Here is an 18,457-nt window from a genome sequence, read left to right as displayed (position 1 = left end):
CTGTATGTAGTGGTTTGTTTTTTTTAAATAGCAGTGTAACAGTACTGCCTTCTTTTTTCTTTTTTTTATGATGACAACAATGAAGTAATTTGGGTCACTGGCTGACATGATTCCATGAGCTGTCCATTTTTAGATGTGTTTCAACATCACTGTTGTCCTTGGTGCTTTATTGAATTAGTTTTGCTCTGTTATTCTGCACTAGTCATGTTAGCCTCTATCTGTCCCTTTGATCAGCAGTCTGTTTCTGACCACAAGACCATCTTTGGCTAGATGTTTACATCGAGAAAGTGTTGCAGTGCTATAGTTACAATGCTGATTTGGGTGTGAAGTCCCCAGCAGCATTGTTGTTTCTGATACACCCCTACTGATATGTCTGGTACCCATTGCCATTAATGTTAAGCCTTGGCCGTTCTTCCTCCTAAGTTAACATTCTACTGGTGTCTACCTTTTCACTTTAAGTAGTGTCATCTACACATATTATGCTAATTTATGAAAAGAGCAAGTATAGCTCACAATTGTCCATTTAGTATTTATATAAGCCTCAATCCATTAACATTGGGGCCCATTTAATCTGGTTATAGGATTATAGTGGCCAAAGCCTATCATGGCCACTTTAGATGTAAGCTATGAAACAATTCTGAAGTAAACCCCAAGTCCCATCCATGTATACCCTCACCATTGCTCTCATCAGGCAAATCTGGAGTGTCCAATTAACCTAAAAAGAACTACCTCAGGATTTGGGAGGAAGACCAGAGCAGCCACAGACAAACAGAGAATGCAGAAACTCCAAAAGGGTCATGACTAATAGTCCTAATCTCTGTACCACACACAGTTATGTTATATATAATGGGAAGGCAGTTTGTTTATTCCTTATGCATCATTAAACAACTCCAGTACTGGGAGAGCTGCGCAAATCATCCAGCAAATTGATATGATCTGAATCACTGGTACTTGGATGGAGGTAAATAGTGACTTTTTTTTTTTTTTTTACTTAAAATTGGGGTATGATTTAAATTTCGGCTACCAACATGTGGCTTGAGAATACAAGCTTATAAACCTGCATTTCCTATCATGCTAATCTTCATATGCGGTATAGCCAAACATGAACTGAGCAGCGCTATATAAAAGTATAACGGCTACACTGGTCTGCCGTTTGCTGAATCTGTGAAGAATAAATTTGAAAAAATGACAGGCCTATATTATAAATAGGATTATTGGATAAAAATGTAAAAAGGCCACTCGTCTAGATTAATGAATATAAATTGAGCTCAAGAGTCAATATGGAAAAAAAAATGTCTATGTACCCCAATCTTTGTTCCATTTAAAACATAGATGGGGGGAATTCAGTCACTAATATGAACATGTTTAACTGCCTATAATTTGCAACACACAGTTATTGTAAAAGGTTTCTGTACACCTGTATAATAGACATTTATGTCATTGCAGTTTTGGGTGTCGGTGATTTGTACAACTGTTCTTTTTCTGTGATTGTATAACATATGTCATTTATTACAAAAATTTAGAAATTTACTGCACAAGTTTGAATTTGTTGATGGTTGTCTGAAACCATCGCAGAGTTCAAAATCTGCATACAGGATCATATATTATGAATTAAGTGTATTTTAACTTGGCTCCTCTTAACTGCCTGTTCGTGATCATAGTTCACTTCATTTGGTAGCTTCTTTCTCGTTTTGATGGCACTCATTGGATTGACCAACACATATGACAATGGCGAAGTCCAAGGGGCTCAGTGGAGATGCGAGAAAGAGGAATGTAGAATTACATAAGTCAAGAAAGTCTCTGAGCCTTTTTGAAACACCTTTTGGATTCCAAGGTCATCAGTTACAGAAATTGTTAGTGAGTGAAAGTTTTTTTTTAGCTGTAGTTGCTTTGCCAAGGTCTGGAAGAAGACTTAACGAATTATCCTAAGCTGAAAGGAAATTGGTTTGAATGGTCAAATTCAATACAAGAACCACCAAGAAGCATGGACTGGAAGCTGTTGGAACACCAGTGTCACTGCCCACAGTCAAGCGAGTTTTGCATTGCTAGAGTCTGAGGGGACTGCTGTTCAAGCCCCTGTTCCAAAAGAGACACCTTCAAGCTCAACTAAAGTTTATGGCTAATCACATGGACAAAGAAAGACTTCTTGAGGAAAGTGTTATAGTCGGAAAGAACAAGGTTTGAATTTTTAGTCCACAATGACCAGAGGTATGTTTGGAGGCAAAAAGATGAGGCATTGAACCCCAAGAATGATATGCCAGTCATTAAACATGGTAGTGGGGCACTTTTGCCGCCAGTGGAACTGATGCATTGCACAAAGTGGATGGGGAAATGTATAAGGATTACATTAGAATTTTTCAGCATGACGTCAAACCATCAGTTAGAAGCGTGAAATTTGCTCATATTTGAGTGTTGCAATAGTACAATATCCTAAACACACATTAACCTAGTTTTGGAATGGCTAAATCAAGCTACCTTTAGCATTTTAATGGCCTTCCCAAAGTCCTGACCTTGGCTTTATTGAAAATAGTGCTTAAAGATCAGATCCGGTGCCAAAAAACCAACACATTTGGTTCAAGTGTACAAATTCTTTCAGGAATTGTTGATGGCTACCAGAAGTGTCTGATCAAAGTTAAACGTGCTAAGGGACATTTAATGAAATACTAGGTGTGTTGTATGTGTGAATCTGTAATGATTTGAGAAAACCCACAATAAATTAAAACGTTTGCTAAGTTACTGATTATTACACACAAAATATGTTGTTCAATCACTCTGCCGCAGAAAAGGCACAGTTTAGAAATAATTGAAAATCTAGTACTGCCTGAACATACCTGTCCATTATAGGAGTGGATAGAAACTTTCAACACAACTGGAAATGTATTGATTGGTCACTAATGTGAGCAACAATATGCGGCTACTCGAGGCTGTATTACAAACTGAGGTATGTCTGTTCAGTGTTTAACCATTAATTGGTTTGGTTGGGATAGACTGGGTCAAGGGTCAATGCTGTTTTGTCCGACTACCAGGTCTAAATAGTCACATTCGTGACCAATCCTCTCTCAATTTAAAAAAAAATTGATGTGTGGCTGCATAGCCTAATCTTATAAACCGGGTTTTTCGTCACTAATATAATCAAAAAAGTACAGCTAACCAAACCCTCACTAAAAAGTTGAAGGGCCAGAGCATTTTTGAAGGCCTAGGTGAAGGTGTAAATGGCATCCCTCCATCCTCTTTGCTTTGAGTGGAATCATCACTGCTAGACCTGTGTATTGAAACCTGTAAATGGGAAAGAGGAGCCAGGACTGGGGACAGCAATGTATAGTTTTGGATACAAACATTGAATTTACAGTTTTAATTACGACTACTTATAGTAATGTCTTTTTAAAAGACTGTCTCAAAAGAATGCACTGTTGCAGGGTGCCATTTCAGAAAAAAAAGCAGGAACTGTGCTGTATTAGCATTCTTATTTGTTGTATTTTAATGTTTTTCTAAAGAAGCAAAAGCAGTAATCTTTCACATAATTGTAGTATCATTTAAACTACAATTATAGGCCCTATAGTTCTCAATTTAAACTCCACCCAGATCACCAATCCAGCTCTGTAATGTATACATGTAATTTAAATTAATAAAGTAAATTGAAAAGTCTAATATAACGACAAAATGAACCTTAAATATGATTATCTTTAAATAGGAATCTTGACCCACAATTCCTCTTTTCTCTATCCTTGTTTGTGCAAATGGTGCAATATATCCAATCAACACACGTCCTCAGGGTTTCTTTCCAGAGAGAGGTAACTATGGAGAATTTGGTTTAACATGCCAAAAGAAAATTTCATAGATGGTGGTGAAGAACCGAAAATATATTTATCAAGTTTTAACACAAGTTTTAATGTACTCTAAATCTATTTGGGAAACGACTATATTTAAATCTGCCATTAGAAATCTGTTCAATAGTTGTGATCCTGTTGCCATTTTGACCATTTAATTTTGCTCTGCCATGTCTGTGTCTCCTATGCTATAGTTTGAGGATTAATATTATCATTATTGTGATTAATTTTATTGTTGGATTGTGTAGGTCGTCAGATGTTAAGACCAAACATTGCTAGTATGCACAAATAACATAAAATAATATAATCCAATAGTCGAATTGAGTCCAAAAGTGTGTAATTTTGTATTGTTCTTAAAATGCTGCCCTTTAAATTGTGCTCCCTAGATGACCAACTACAATAGTTTACCTAAATGGTACAGCCTCCCCTGGTGGTCTCAAAAAAAAAAGAAAAGCAAATTAATGTCTACCTATTTAGTCTACTTCAGAAATGTTCTAATAGTTAGCTGTGCACCTTGGCTTAGATGATTTGTTAACTTTTCATCTTCTCTTTGTGTCTGTGTGAGGTCATTGCCCACCGGTACTTGCTTTTCATCCCTCATTCCAAAGTTCTCCATTTTAGGTTAACTGATGAGTTTAAATAGCACAGTGTGTTTGACCATGCCATGATGATCTTATCTTGGGCTTGTTCAAGCCTCCTGTTGATCCTTCATTGGAATTGGCCTGTTCAAAAAGGGTTAATGAAGTGAAATGTTGTACGGATTCCTAGATTTGTTAAACTAGTTAAAACAATAAAAAGGGGACTGCCAATGATTTCCTAGCTTTTACATACAGTGTTTTCCTTGCATCATGGCACGTTCCATTGTTAGTTTGGAAGTGTGTAGCCATGTGCATCACTGAATAAGTGACTATAGCATGATCATATCCAGTCCAGATTATGAGCATGTCTAGCTTGTGCACATCTGCCAGCTCAAATCTTTTGTGTCAAGCTATGGAGACTGAAATGAGGCTGGCAACTTTACAGGCAGTCTGTGCAAGCTGAGGTTGTGCCCACTCTTCCTAATTGCCACAAAGCAGAAGGTGAAATAGTCATGAAAATGACTCCCTTTGCAAAAGACAAACTAAGCATTGGTTGTGAGTGCAAATTGGCGTGCTGCCACTGAGGAATGTGCAGATGTAGGAGGTGAATACTCATTGGTTTGCGTTTTCCTGCTTTACTGGTTCTGCGGCTAAGACGAGTTTCTGCCTGTCTGGTTTGACTTCGAGGATGGTTTCAGAGTGAGACATGCAGCAGTACTCGGTGATGCTGGGGTGTTCCTAGTAGGCCCTGGCATACATTGTGTATAGAAAAGAATCACCCAACCCCCTTCAAAATATTCACATTTTGTTGCTTTGTAGCCTGAAGTGAAGACCCACACATAAACATTTTTCCAGCTCTATTTACTCAATGCAACAACAACAACAATATTTATTTATATAGCACATTTCCATACAAATAATGTAGCTGAAAGTGCTTTACAGGATGAAGAAAGAGAAAAAAGACAAAATATAAAAATAAAATTAGGCAATACTGATTAACACAGAATAAAAGGTAAGGTTCGATGGTCGGGGAGGACAGAAAAGAAAAAAAAACTCCAGACGGCTGGAGGGGAAAAAAAAAAAATCTGCAGGGGTTCCAAGGCCATGAGACCGCCCAGCCCTCTCTAGGCATTCTGCCTAACATAAATGACCTCAATCAGTCCTCATGGCTTCACATGGAAGAATTTGATGTTGATGGTTATGTGAACTTGTGGCCTTCAATCAATCAATGTAAGGACTACACGGTGCTTTGATTGGGTGGCCACCAGCTCGCCACCACAGAAAACCAGAAAAAGAACAGCAGAGAAAGTAGGGGTTAGTACGGATTTTGGAGCCACCATGAATGATAATTAAATGCATATACAGAATATCAGGGTTAGGCTAAAATGAAGTTATGAGAAAGCCATGTTAAAATAATGAGGTTTTTAGCAGTTTTTTTTAAAGTGATCCACCGTATTAGCCTGGTGAATTTCTATTGGTAAACTGTTCCAGATTTTAGGTGCATAACAGCAGAAGGCCGGCTCACCACTACTTTTAAGTTTAGCTCTTGGAATTATGAGAAGACACTCATTTGAAGATCTAGGGTTATGATTTGGTGTGTAAGGTAAAAGGCATTCTGAAATATATGATGTGGCGATATTATTTAAGGCTTTGTAAACCATAAGCTGTTTTTTTAAGTCAATTCTAAATGGCACAGGCAAGCAATGTAGTGACATCAAAACTAGAGAGATGTGCTCGGATTTTCTTTTGCTAGTTAAGATTCTATCAGCGACATTCTCAGGTCACCAAAACATCTTGATGGTGTTCTTAGAAAAAAACAGAAAATCAACAGTTTTGGAAATGTCTGCTGTGGCAGAATGAGAGCAGCAACAAGTCATAGAGATAAATAACCGGTTTAATTAACAGTAAGGATCAGCTTCTCATTAAGAAAGTGATTGGAGTGAAATTGGTTGGAGTTTAAACTCACAGTTTACCTTGTCATCTGTTGGCTCGTCTCACATCTCATTTCGGTTTGGCTGCCATTTAATGAAGAAAGGAATACATTCAGGGGACTTAATCCTTAAAAACATGGCTATTAAAATGAAGGGAAAATAAATTAATTAGCAGTGAAAACAGGTCAGTGATCAGGAAAAGGGTTAGAATGAGAACCTGCAGCCACTGTGGCCCTCTAGGCCCGGAGTTCGACACCCTTGATCTATCATCAGGCACTATTAATAAATACAGTTGTGTGTCATCAGCTTGACTGTGGTAGCTCATGTTATGCCTTGAGATAATCTGACCTATAAGTATAATTACCACAACTAACAAAGAGTTTTCTTCCTGCCAGGTTAGACTCGAACCAATTTATGACACTGCCAGAGGGGCCCACCCATTGACTAAGGTGATTTATAAGAATATTGTGATCAGTGGTATCAAATGTGGCACTCAGATCTAAGAGGATGAGAACAGATAAACAGCCTCTGTCTGCATTTACCCTCAAGTCATTTACTACTTTAACTATTGCAGTTTCTGTAGTGTGATGTTTTTTTTTTTCTGAAACCTGACTGAAACTTGTCATGAACAGAATGTTTATTCAAGTGATTATTTAGCTACATAATGACTGTCTTTTCTAGGATTTTACTTAAGAAAGGCAGGTTAGAAATAAGTCTAAAATTTTCAAAAGCAGAGGAGTCAAGATTATTTTTCTTGAGCAGGGGTTTAACAACAGCAGTCTTAACACAGTCTGGGAAGATCCCCCATATCTAATGATGAATTTACTATGTCAAGAATAGTATCAATTAGCATGCCGAATATTTCTTTGAAAAAACTTGTCGGTATTGGGTCAAGGACACAGTGGGAGGGTCTCAGTTGAGAAATTATTTTATATAAATCGGGTAAATCTATCCTGGTGAAAGAATTTAATTTGTTTAACATGGAGTACCGGGATTTAAGAGGATCAGTATTGAGAAGATGTACTATATTATTTCTAATATCATTAATTTTGTGATTAAAAATATAGCAAAAGCCTCACACGTTTCACTGGACGTTTTTTGGAGGCATTCCATTGAGTAACCTGGGTTTAGCAGACAATCAATTGTAGAGAATAAAACTCTGGGATTACTAGCATTGTTATTTATAATTTTAGAAAATTAGAAATTTTAGAAAGCTGTTATGCAGCTTATAAACACCCAAGTGAAAGATATAATAGCAACAGTTCAAAGGGGAAAAAAAAAAAAAAATTACTGAAATGGTTAAAGGATCACCAAAAAATGTGTCAGTACTTTGTGGAATCACCTGTTGCTTTGATTACATCCGCAAGTCTGTTTGGATACTTCTCTACCAACTTTGCACATCTAGACTGCAATATTTGCCCACTCAAATTTACAGAACTATTCAAGCTCCGTCAAAATGGGTGGTGACTGTTGGTGGACTGCAATCTTCAAGTCATACCACAGATTTTCAATAGGGTTTAAGTCTGGACTCTGACTAGGCCATGCAAGAACATTCAATTTTTCTCCTTCCGCCACTGTGTTGTTAACTTTGCTGTGTGCGTCTGGTCATAGTTATGTTAGAAGGTGAACCTTCTTCCCATTGACAATTTTCTGGTAGAGGGTAGCAGGTTTTCCTCATGTATTTGACAATGTTTTGTCCCATCCATTTTTCCTTCCATCTTGATGAGTCCCCCAGTTCCTGCTATAGGGAACGCCCCAAACACACAACAACAGGATCCTACAACCTCCATGCTTTACTGTCGGTATGGTGTTCTTTGAATGGTAAGCTGTATTGGGTTTTGCTCCAGATACACCATTTAGCGTTGAGGCCAGATGGTTTGATTTTGGTCTCTTCTGACCATAACACATTTTTCCAGTTGGCCTCAGAATCTTCAAGGTGCATTTTGGCAAAGCTCAATGGAGAAGTAATGTGGCGTCACTTGAGGAGTGGCTTTTTTCTTACAACCCTCTTGTATTTTCAACTTTTGAGGAACGCTGGTGATATTCTTCTCACTTGCACACAATGATCACACTCTGCCAAAAATTCCTGAAACTGCTTCAAAGTTGCCATAGGTCTCTTGGTAACCTCTCTGACCAGTTTCCTCCTTGTTCTTCCATCCAGTTTGGAGGGACAGTCTGATCTTGGAAGTGTCTTAGTAGTATGAAACACTTACCACTTCTTAATTATAGACAGTACTGTGCACCTGAGTGATAAAGCCTTTGAAATATTTTTGCATCCATCTCCTAATATTGCCTTGCCGCCTGTAGTTGATTGTTTTATTTCAGTTGCACTTCCAAGCACAAGAATACTCCAGGAGTTGCTGAACAAATTGGAATAATTACAATTGATCACAGGTGAAAGCCAATTAGCTTGGTGTGCAGTGGAGAAGGTGATTAGATTACAAGTATTTTAGGGGCGGGGAGTGTGATAATTCTTTGTGATACTATTTTATTTAATAATTTAATGCTATTATATCATATTTTATATCAGCTGTTATAAGTTGCATTGAGTAAATGCAGCTGAAGAAATATTTTTTTCTGTGTGTGTTCATTTCAGGCTGCAAGGCAACAAAATGTGAATATTTTGAAGGGTTTGTTTCTTTTCTATACACTGTAGCAGTGAGCTACTTAGCCTAACTCATCTAAACTGGTGTCAGAAATGATACAAAAGCCTAAAATTAAAATATTTTAAAAATACTTGAATATACACGCCCAAGTACATCAGTCTAATGCATCCCATTAATCAAAATGAAAGGTTTCATCCAGTACATTAGTTTCATCATACTGCTATGAATAAAGAAACATTCTTGAATCAGAAATCAAAAATAAAGCATCAAATCAGAACATTGACAGGGCAGGCACAAAATCAAAACACATGGAGAAAATGTCAGAAACTGATCATTAAAGCCCAGATTGCAATAGCAACAAAAACATACCAATGCTGATGTTTTCCTTGGAACAGCTTTCAGTGTCTTTTATTCTAAAGAGAGTCATAGGATATCAAGGCAATCCAGTACTTGCATACAGTGCAAGACACTCCCTTGGAGGTTATGAAATATGTTTATTTATATTTATTGTATGTAAATAAATTGTCATTGACATTCTATAACGGCAATCCTTTGGGCATGCCAGCCTTAATTATACTACATGAAGGGGCTACCCCAGCCTTTAAGTAGGATGTGAGATACTGAGGTAGACCTGGAATCCTATGATGCTGGTAGGCTGTGCCCAGTTAGAATGCTCAGTAATGGCAGCATGTAGTAATCTGTTACACCAGCTTGACTGTGAGACTTGCAGGGAAAAAGGCAAAGGTGGGTAAAATGGGGTTACCAGCTGCCATTCTCAGAGACTAATGTGTCTGCAGCAGAGACTTTGTATGTAAGGAAGGCTGCACTGCTGTCATTTTGTTTTGCCCGTATTTAATTTTTCCGGAAGTGGAAGACAGTTGAAGGAAAGCATGTCACTAGACGCTGATGAGGTGTTAGAAGGGAGTAAGATACAGAATAAGGAAGGTGTAGGTGTGTTTTAAACGTGTCAATGCTGACTAGGCCTTTTCGCGCCAAACACATTTGTCTGTAGGTGAGAGTTCAGGGAAGCTGACTTCCTATGCAATTTCTTTTTTTTTTTTTTTGTTGCCTCGCCTTGTACTCTCCTCCCCACTCTCAAAATCTCCCAGACCCACCCTCTTTTCTGCTAGCCCCAGGTAACAAGTCAAACAGACCCCTGTTTGTATGCTGGTTGCCGCCTCTACCTGCCTGCTGTCCTAGCCCCACCTTCTTAAGGTCGTACGCACACAGCCCTGGTGCGTCAGCACCTCTTTAAGAAGGAAGTGGATGGCAGCCTGCAGGTGTGGCTGATCGGTGTGGTGGTGTGGTTTTTTTTTTGTTTTTTTTTTTTAATTCGATCTCTCCTCGGACTTTGTTGTTTATACCTTTAGTAGTGCTGCAGTCATGTTGTCAAAACAAAGAAGAATTTCGGGCTGAACAGCAGGCCTACAAAGTTCACCTGAAGTGAAGCTGCTGGCTTCTGTCTCTCTCTCTTGTGCTTCTGTCAATGAACTTGCTGTCAGATGGCTGTGAGATTCGACAAGCAGGCAAGTCAAATGTCATGGGGATTACAGGGCTGGGACTTTCCACTTTAGAATGGCTAAGTAGGACATTTCGGTCTTGTAACTGAATAATCAAGTTAGAGGCTGATAGCCATTAGATATGGACTGGCTTTGGGGGGGTGGGGGTGGGTAAGTTGTCTCCTGTTACCTATGGTCCAACTACCTCATTTACATTGAGGGTAAATGGGCAGTTTGAGGAGGACAGGGCATTTCAGTGGAGAGGGCTTAATTCCATGTGATGTGGTCATGTTTCATATTGTAACCGATGCTGTGCCCACCCTTTGCATCTTCCAAAACTTGTGCCCCTTCTGGGATAGAATGCTGTCCCTTATGCTGACCACATCACTACAGGGTGAAGACATCTGGACTTCTATAGCCTAAATGGTGACCATTACTGTTATCAGTGGTGGCATTATTGCACCATAACATACATACCTGCTCAACACATTTACAGTTTGATGGCCACTTCAGCAGGAGGAAGCAGTTGGATATAAATGGCAGCACTCATGGGGAGTTTAACCGTCAGATGTTTGTCATGTTCAACGTTTGTGTGTATCAATGTACAGTGCCCAGGGATGACAAGCTGGCAAAGGGCTGATGAAATTGGTGTAGACAGAATTGGATTTTATTTTGGCCTACTGATTTTAGATTATCGGTTTAATTATGTTGAGAAACTAATGTTAACAGGTTGACAAATATATTTGTGTATTTATTGTACATATAACATGGTGTTTTATTCATATGTACAATCTATTTTTGTATACTGTGTGTATGTATAATACATACGTATATATCGTGTGTATGTATGTATGTGTATATATATATATATATATATATATATGTGTGTGTGTATGTATATATGTATATATATATATATATATATATATATATATATATATATATATATATATATATACATACTCGCCTAAAGGATTATTAGAAACACCTGTTCAGTTTCTCATTAATGCAATTATCTAATCAACCAATCACATGGCAGTTGCTTCAATGCATTTAGGGGTGTGGTCCTGGTCAAGACAATCTCCTGAACTCCAAACTGAATCTCAGAATGGGAAATAAAGGTGATTTAAGCAATTTTGAGCGTGGCATGGTTGTTGGTGCCAGACGGGCCAGTCTGAGTATTTCACAATCTGCTCAGTTACTGGGATTTTCACGCACAACCATTTCTAGGGTTTACAAAGAATGGTGTGAAAAGGGAAAAACATCCAGTATGCAGCAGTCCTGTGGGCGAAAATGCCTTGTTGATGCTAGAGGTCAGAGGAGAATGGGCCGACTGATTCAAGCTGATAGAAGAGCAACTTTGACTGAAATAACCACTCGTTAAAAAAAAAGGTATGCAGCAAAGCATTTGTGAAGCCACAACACGCACAACCTTGAGACGAATGGGCTACAACAGCAGAAGACCCCACCGGGTACCACACATCTCCACTACAAATGGGAAAAAGAGGCTACAATTTGCACTAGCTCACCAAAATTGGACAGTTAAAGACTGGAAAAATGTTGCCGGGTCTGACGAGTCTCGATTTCTGTTGAGACATTCAAATGGTAGAGTCAGAATTTGGTGTAAACAGAATGAGAACATGGATCCATCATGCCTTGTTACCACTGTGCAGGCTGGTGGTGGTGGTGGTGGTGGTGGTGGTGTAATGGTGTGGGGGATATTTTCTTGGCACACTTTAGGCCCCTTAGTGCCAATTGGGCATCATTTAAATGCCACGGGCTACCTGAGCATTGTTTCTGACCATGTCCATCCCTTCATGACCACCATGTACCCATCCTCTGATGGCTTCTTCCAGCAGGGTAATGCACCATGTCACAAAGCTCGAATCATTTCAAATTGGTTTCTTGAACATGACAATGAGTTCACTGTACTAAAAATGTCCACAGTCACCAGATCTCAACCCAATAGAGCATCTTTGGGATGTGGTGGAACGGGAGCTTCGTGCCCTTGATGTGTATCCCACAAATCTCCATCAACTGCAAGATGCTATCCTATCAATATGGGCCAACATTTCTAAAGAATGCTTTCAGCACCTTGTTGAATCAATGCCACGTAGAATTAAGGCAGTTCTGAAGGCGAAAGGGGGTCAAACACCATATTAGTATGGTGTTCCTAATAATCCTTTAGGTGAGTATATGCGCATATATAATAATATATAATGTATGTGTGTGTATATTTATGTACAGGGTGGTCCAGATCTAATTATGCAGATCCAGTTCATCTGGATGACTTTGATTTATGTGGGACGATTCCAGTTTGGCGCAAAGACGATACATCATGTCGTCAATTCGCACACTTCTCGATGGCCTGGGATTTTTTGGGTGATTTTCTATGTAATAAACTTAAGTTATAGCATTATGAAAATTGCATAATTAGATCTGGACCACCCTATATGTATAATTAATATACAATGTACAATTTTTACATACACACACACACAAATATAAATTTTATTTATATATATATATATATATATATATATATATATATATATATATATATATATATATATATATATATATATATATAAAATTTATATGTGTGTGTGTGTGTGTGTGTATGTAAAAATTGTAAATGTATAAAATCCTCAGGGCTTGTTAATGAAGTAAGCTATATAAAAAAGAATTCTGCAAAAAGCCAGATTTACCTTGTTGACAAAGTACTATGTCAGTCACTCATTTTTCAGTGTTTGTCTAAATGTAAATTGAGCGGAGGGCCATTTTCTTTGATATCTTAGTTTAATATGTTGAGGGGCAGATACAAATGATTTGACAGGCGGCTTGAGGAAACATGACTGTACTTTTGATATACTGGGCAGCATAAGATAAGCAGTCTGATGCAAACAGCAGTATGTGAAAGGATAGGCAGATTTGATGCATTTGGGGCATTTTGATATGATGGGCAGTTTTATTGTTGAGGGTCAATTTTTATGCAGTGGGCATGTTTGAAATAAGTGGTTTTGATGAAGCAGTCTGATATGATGAGAGTTTTGTGGTGGCTGTTTGATATGATGACTGGATTTTGACCAAGGCACAATATGGGCTGCTTTAGTGATGAGCATCAATTTCATATGATGGTCAAGTCTGTCATATGAACAGTGTGATAAGAACATTTACTGGAAGAAGTTTGGTTGTTTCGGCGAGTGGGCTGTTTGATGTTGGTAAAGTAGCAGTGTGATATGATGGACAGATGTGTACTGTAGAGAGTTTGCTATGACACGCCGCTTTTTGGTGAGAAGAAATTCGATGCGATGGTCAGTTTCAATGGAGCAGCTGCTGGAAATGATGGGCAGGTGGGTGATATGAAGGCAGCTGTTTTGGACAGGGGAGTTTTGATATGGTAGGCAGTTTTGGCAAAGAATTGGTTTTGATGAGGAGGAATTTCGATACAATGGTGTAGTTTTTGGTGGGCTGCATTATGATAGGTGGATACTGTGGCATAGTGGTTAATGTACTTGACTTTAATTCCCAAGCTTGCCAGATCAGTTCCTATACTTGTGATTCCATGTAGGTCACTTAACCTACCAGTGGTCCAGCAATATTCTTTATCTTGTAAAATACCTTACAGTTTAAATGTAGGGATACTTTTATTTGCTTAACTTCTGGAGAAGAGGTTATAAATATTATTTGATGAATGTTAGTTTTTTTTTTTTTTGGTTTTTTTTATGGAGAACCATTGAAGGCAAAGCGGGTTGTGATTTTGCGATATAATATGCATGACCTAGTGTCAGTACTTGACAGTTCAGCATATGATGTTTAGGAGGTCAATCAATGTATGCTGCCTCACAAACATAGGCAAGGATCACATCGTTGACAAATGCTGGCATATCTGCAGTAGCCGACTCAAGCTCTCCTTCACGTTGCACAATCTTTGCATGTCTATTCCCTTCAAGGGAGTCACATAGATGCCCTAACAAATGGTAGCACAGATCCCCTCTACCATTGGTAAAAAGAGTGATGGGACTTCAGTATCCTATGTGTGTTAATGCAAGTCCTGTCTACTCTAGGATTGAGCTCCTTTCACCAGTTGAATTATATAAATCTTTGTTTCCCTTCAGATTTCAAACATGGAAGAAATGACAATATGGGAGCAGTATACCATAACCCTGAACAAGGTTTGTATGGTACTCCAACTCCTTTTCAGTGTGACTGATCCTATACATTTATTTTTTTTTCTTTTTATGTTCCTCCATATTTCTTTTCTTCCTTCTCGCTGGCACCTTCTTGCTGCTGTTGCTCCACTTAGCTCATCCTGTTTCATTTTGTTGGTTTTCTACTTCCCCTAAACTCTCTGATACATTTCTACCTTTTGGTTTCATCATCCAGCTCGTTTATTACCCTTTAGGTAGTAATCTTGTCCATTCTTTTACATTTTCTCCCCTATTACTAAGGATCTGAAGCCACCTCCTTGTCGTCCTCCTTTCTTTTTACAATTTCTCTTTCCAGATCCTCTTTCATTTCGGTTATGCACACCTTTTATTCAGCCTGCCATTGACTGTTTCTTGCCACTTTTGCCTCATCTGTCTAATCCTTTTTGAAGTCTTTTCCTGCTCTTCTAGGTTATCCCTTTTTTCCCAGTGTCCATAGTCCTTCCAGTATCATTCCAAAACTACTACTGGACACTACCCTCTGTTGTGTGAATTTAAGTTCTTCCCTCCCTTTCTCTATGGTGCCAAAGCCTTTGCCTAAATGTTACTTAATTTTAATTTATTTTGCCAATATTAAACTGATTAATTAAATAGTAAACCCAAGGTACATCTTCCTAGGACTCCAAGCTAGGATTTGGGATTGCCATCTCTGGAGGCCGCGATAAGCTTGGAGCATTGGCTGGAGATGCAGCAGTGGTCGTCTCTGATGTGGTCCGAGGAGGTCCAGCTGCCGGAAGGCTGCAGTGAGTTCCCATTTTGTTTTGAAAAAATAAAAAAAAATTCTTACCTTCTGTTGGTCTATGCCCTGAGTCTGTAAACACTGACCCCTGCAAAGTTTCTGTTCTGTTGTCCTATGCCAAGCTCCTTAAATTTTTGTCTTATTACCCTGAGGTGGGTTCTCTCAAGTTCTTCCTTTGGTTTGGTTCCTTTAGTGCTCATTTTCTTTTTGTTCCGCACCCAATTCATGCAGATTTTATTTTTCTGTTGGTCCCGTGCTTTCCTAGTGCTTTTTTTCTTTTTCTATTTGATTTCATTTGGCTCCACCAGTAATTTTTCTCATCATGCCTTGTGCTGAGCTCCTTTATTGGTTCATTTGTCGTTTCTTCTTTCCGTGTCCACAATTTTTTTACTTTCTTGTATATAAAGTATAGGGAAAGTATTATAATCGTTCAGAAATTTGATGTTGAGATTTTGATGAATCTCGACGTTTTAGCCCTCCCTGACTTTCTCGTATAGGGAGAGTATTGGAATCCTCTAAAAATTCAATTTTGAGATTTTGATGAATCCTGACGTTTTAGACCTCCCCGGGTCTGAAAATGCCATTTTTGGAATTATGTCTGTGTGTGTGTGTATTATGTAAATACAATAACTTGAGTACGCTTTTGTACTTGGGTCAACCAAATTTTGCATACAAGTATTAGGTACAAAACATAAATTTCTATCAACTTTTCCACTAACTGGAAGTGGTACTTTACCTTTTATTTATCTGCATCTTTTTCAAAGGTTTCAGTAGATGTTCCCAGTGTGCCCCACGTCCTGTGTCATGTGGGTGTGTGGTTTTTTTTTTGGATGAGTCCTCCAGCTCTCTTACTGGTTCAGCTCCTATAGTGCTTGTTCTCTATTTGCCTCATGTCCGTCTCACCTATTCTGATTTTCTTCTGACCCTGTGGTAAACTCCTCCATCAGCATGTTCTCAGTCACTTCTAGCTCAAGTTCTCAGCTCCTCTAGTGTTCCTTTACCATTTGCTCTGAGCCGTAATCATTCTAGCATGTCCCCACCCCGTCCCTTTAATTGCCTTGTGCTGACCTTGTCTAACTCTTTCTAGTGCATTTCCTCTGATTCTTTCCTTTTTTTTTTTCCTTTCATCATTCCTCTAAGTATTTGTCTTGTATTAACTACTCACCCATCTATATCTTCAGCAGATGTTGGGTGATACCTGGAGCTAGCAGTACATAACTTGAGCCAACTGATTTAGGGTGTGAATTACAAAGCAGTAGGTGCTCAGAGATCAATAAAACCAATTCATTTCTATAATCCATCTTGCCCTGCAGGACTCGAGACCGGATTGTCATGGTAAATGGGGTCTCCATGGAAAATGCAACGTCCACTTATGCCATCCAGCATCTGAGGAGCTGTGGGAAAACTGCCAACATTGTAAGTACCATCTGCTCACATTTCTCTCATTTTTGCATCTCCTGTCATGTTGCCACACTGGCAGCTGGCACTGCTGACTTTTGAGGAGAGATCAAGTGGACAATGGAGGTTTCTTGGCTCAACAGAGTACAATAATCTATTACGTAAGTCTGTTTAGAATGATCTAGGAAGCCTGGAAAAAAACTGGGAAGTGGCAAGGATCTTCCAGCATTGGTGGGACGGGCTGATATTCCTTCATTTAAGTGCATGAGAAAATCAGGAGTCCTGTAGAGATGCCTGTATTCCCATTACATCTGTTTAAATGGACTGAGTCATAAGGTGTCAAGGACAATACAACAAGGAACTGAGTGAGTCAGACTGGCTTTTTATGTTTTAGTGCAAGTGCTCGTCGCTATCAGCCAGTTGGATCTAATCTGCAAGGCTCTGCTTTGTGGACTGAGCTTGCTGGCTATCACTGTTTCAGCCTTTTGGCATGTTACTATTGGTTATTAATGTGTTTCCTGACTCTGCAGGATAGCAAATTAATGAGTAAACTGGGAGGAGTGGGCAAAAGGCAACGCAAAAGAAAATAAAAATAAACCATAGTGACCATAATCCAGACAAGAAGCAAAATTGAAGTCAAAAAACAGGCAATGAGTTGAAAACCAGACAAAGCTAGAAGATGAAATACACAATGAATCAAAAGGAAGCAAGGATTTATTCGCAGATTGGATAAGGTTCATGGCCAAGGCTGACCTTTTATGCCCATTGCTGGTTAAGGCCACAATTCTTGAGACTCCACTCCCAGAAATGAGGGTCATGACTCTGACAACAGTACACAATATGGCTTCTCTTAAAGGCAAAGCATCAATTTTTAGGACATGTCCATCCGGTTTGTCAGGGAAACGAGTATGAAACCGAGTCAGAAGGCGAGGGGCACGAAGGGCATTAAACTTGACCCATGATCGATCCTCTGGACCGTACCCCTTCCAATGCACCAAACATTCAACTGTTGACATTCATCTTCTAGAATCCACCAGATATTGTACCTCATACTCTTCAGTGCCAGCTACAGAAACTGGTTCTGGGGGTGAATGCAGGAAATAGGGGTAGCTACAAGCTGGTCATACCCTGGAAACATGATGTCTGATGACGTGTGGGCCAGTAAACCTAGGCACAAATTTATGAGACACTACTTTAAGCCGAATATCTCCTCACACTCTTTGACCTACTTTCCATATCAGTGACTTTGAGTTTTGTTTTGTTTTTTTTTTTTGTTGATTTGTCCGCAAAGAGTTTCATAGTTAATCTTGCTTTCTTTAAATTTTGCAAACGATGCCCCATTTGCAATGAAGGTTTTTAACATAATTCCTAACAAATGGAACAACACACAGGAGACTGAATCCATACTGCCACTCAAACTGAGACATCTTTAAAGATGACTGGAACAGAACAGGACATTCTTGGAAAATTCTTCCATAGGCAACATATCAGCCCAATCGTCCTATTTAGAGTTTACTGTACAATGTAAATACTTCTCCAGATCCTGATTAATTCTTTCAATTTGCCCATTGGTTTCTGGATGACATCCAGATGTTAAGCTGTCTTACACCCAAACATTTCACAAAATGCTTTCCTAAACTTGGCAATAAATTGCGGACCAAAGTCCACTAA

General features: G+C 38.8%; 1 protein-coding gene across 2 annotated transcripts in view; it reads left to right on the top strand.

Moving 5' to 3' along the window:
• Positions 1-18,457, top strand: part of tjp3 (tight junction protein 3) — a 72,194-nt gene that overhangs the window by 14,021 nt on the left and 39,716 nt on the right. Inside the window, exons 1-4 of one of the 2 annotated variants that reach the window (XM_039766711.1) lie at positions 10,270-10,468; positions 14,560-14,616; positions 15,268-15,392; positions 16,702-16,804. In XM_039766711.1, coding sequence (XP_039622645.1) covers positions 10,445-10,468; positions 14,560-14,616; positions 15,268-15,392; positions 16,702-16,804 — 309 coding nt within the window. In that variant the 5' untranslated portion in view covers positions 10,270-10,444. Of the gene's footprint in view, positions 1-10,269; positions 10,469-14,559; positions 14,617-15,267; positions 15,393-16,701; positions 16,805-18,457 lie in introns of those variants that run through there. The other variant, XM_039766712.1, reaches the window with a different exon arrangement.

The sequence above is a fragment of the Polypterus senegalus genome, chromosome 10, assembly GCF_016835505.1.
Source record: "Polypterus senegalus isolate Bchr_013 chromosome 10, ASM1683550v1, whole genome shotgun sequence".
In the NCBI taxonomy this organism is placed as follows: domain Eukaryota; kingdom Metazoa; phylum Chordata; class Cladistia; order Polypteriformes; family Polypteridae; genus Polypterus; species Polypterus senegalus.
Note: the sequence above shows the minus strand (reverse complement) of the source record. Positions and strands in the feature narration are given on the sequence as shown.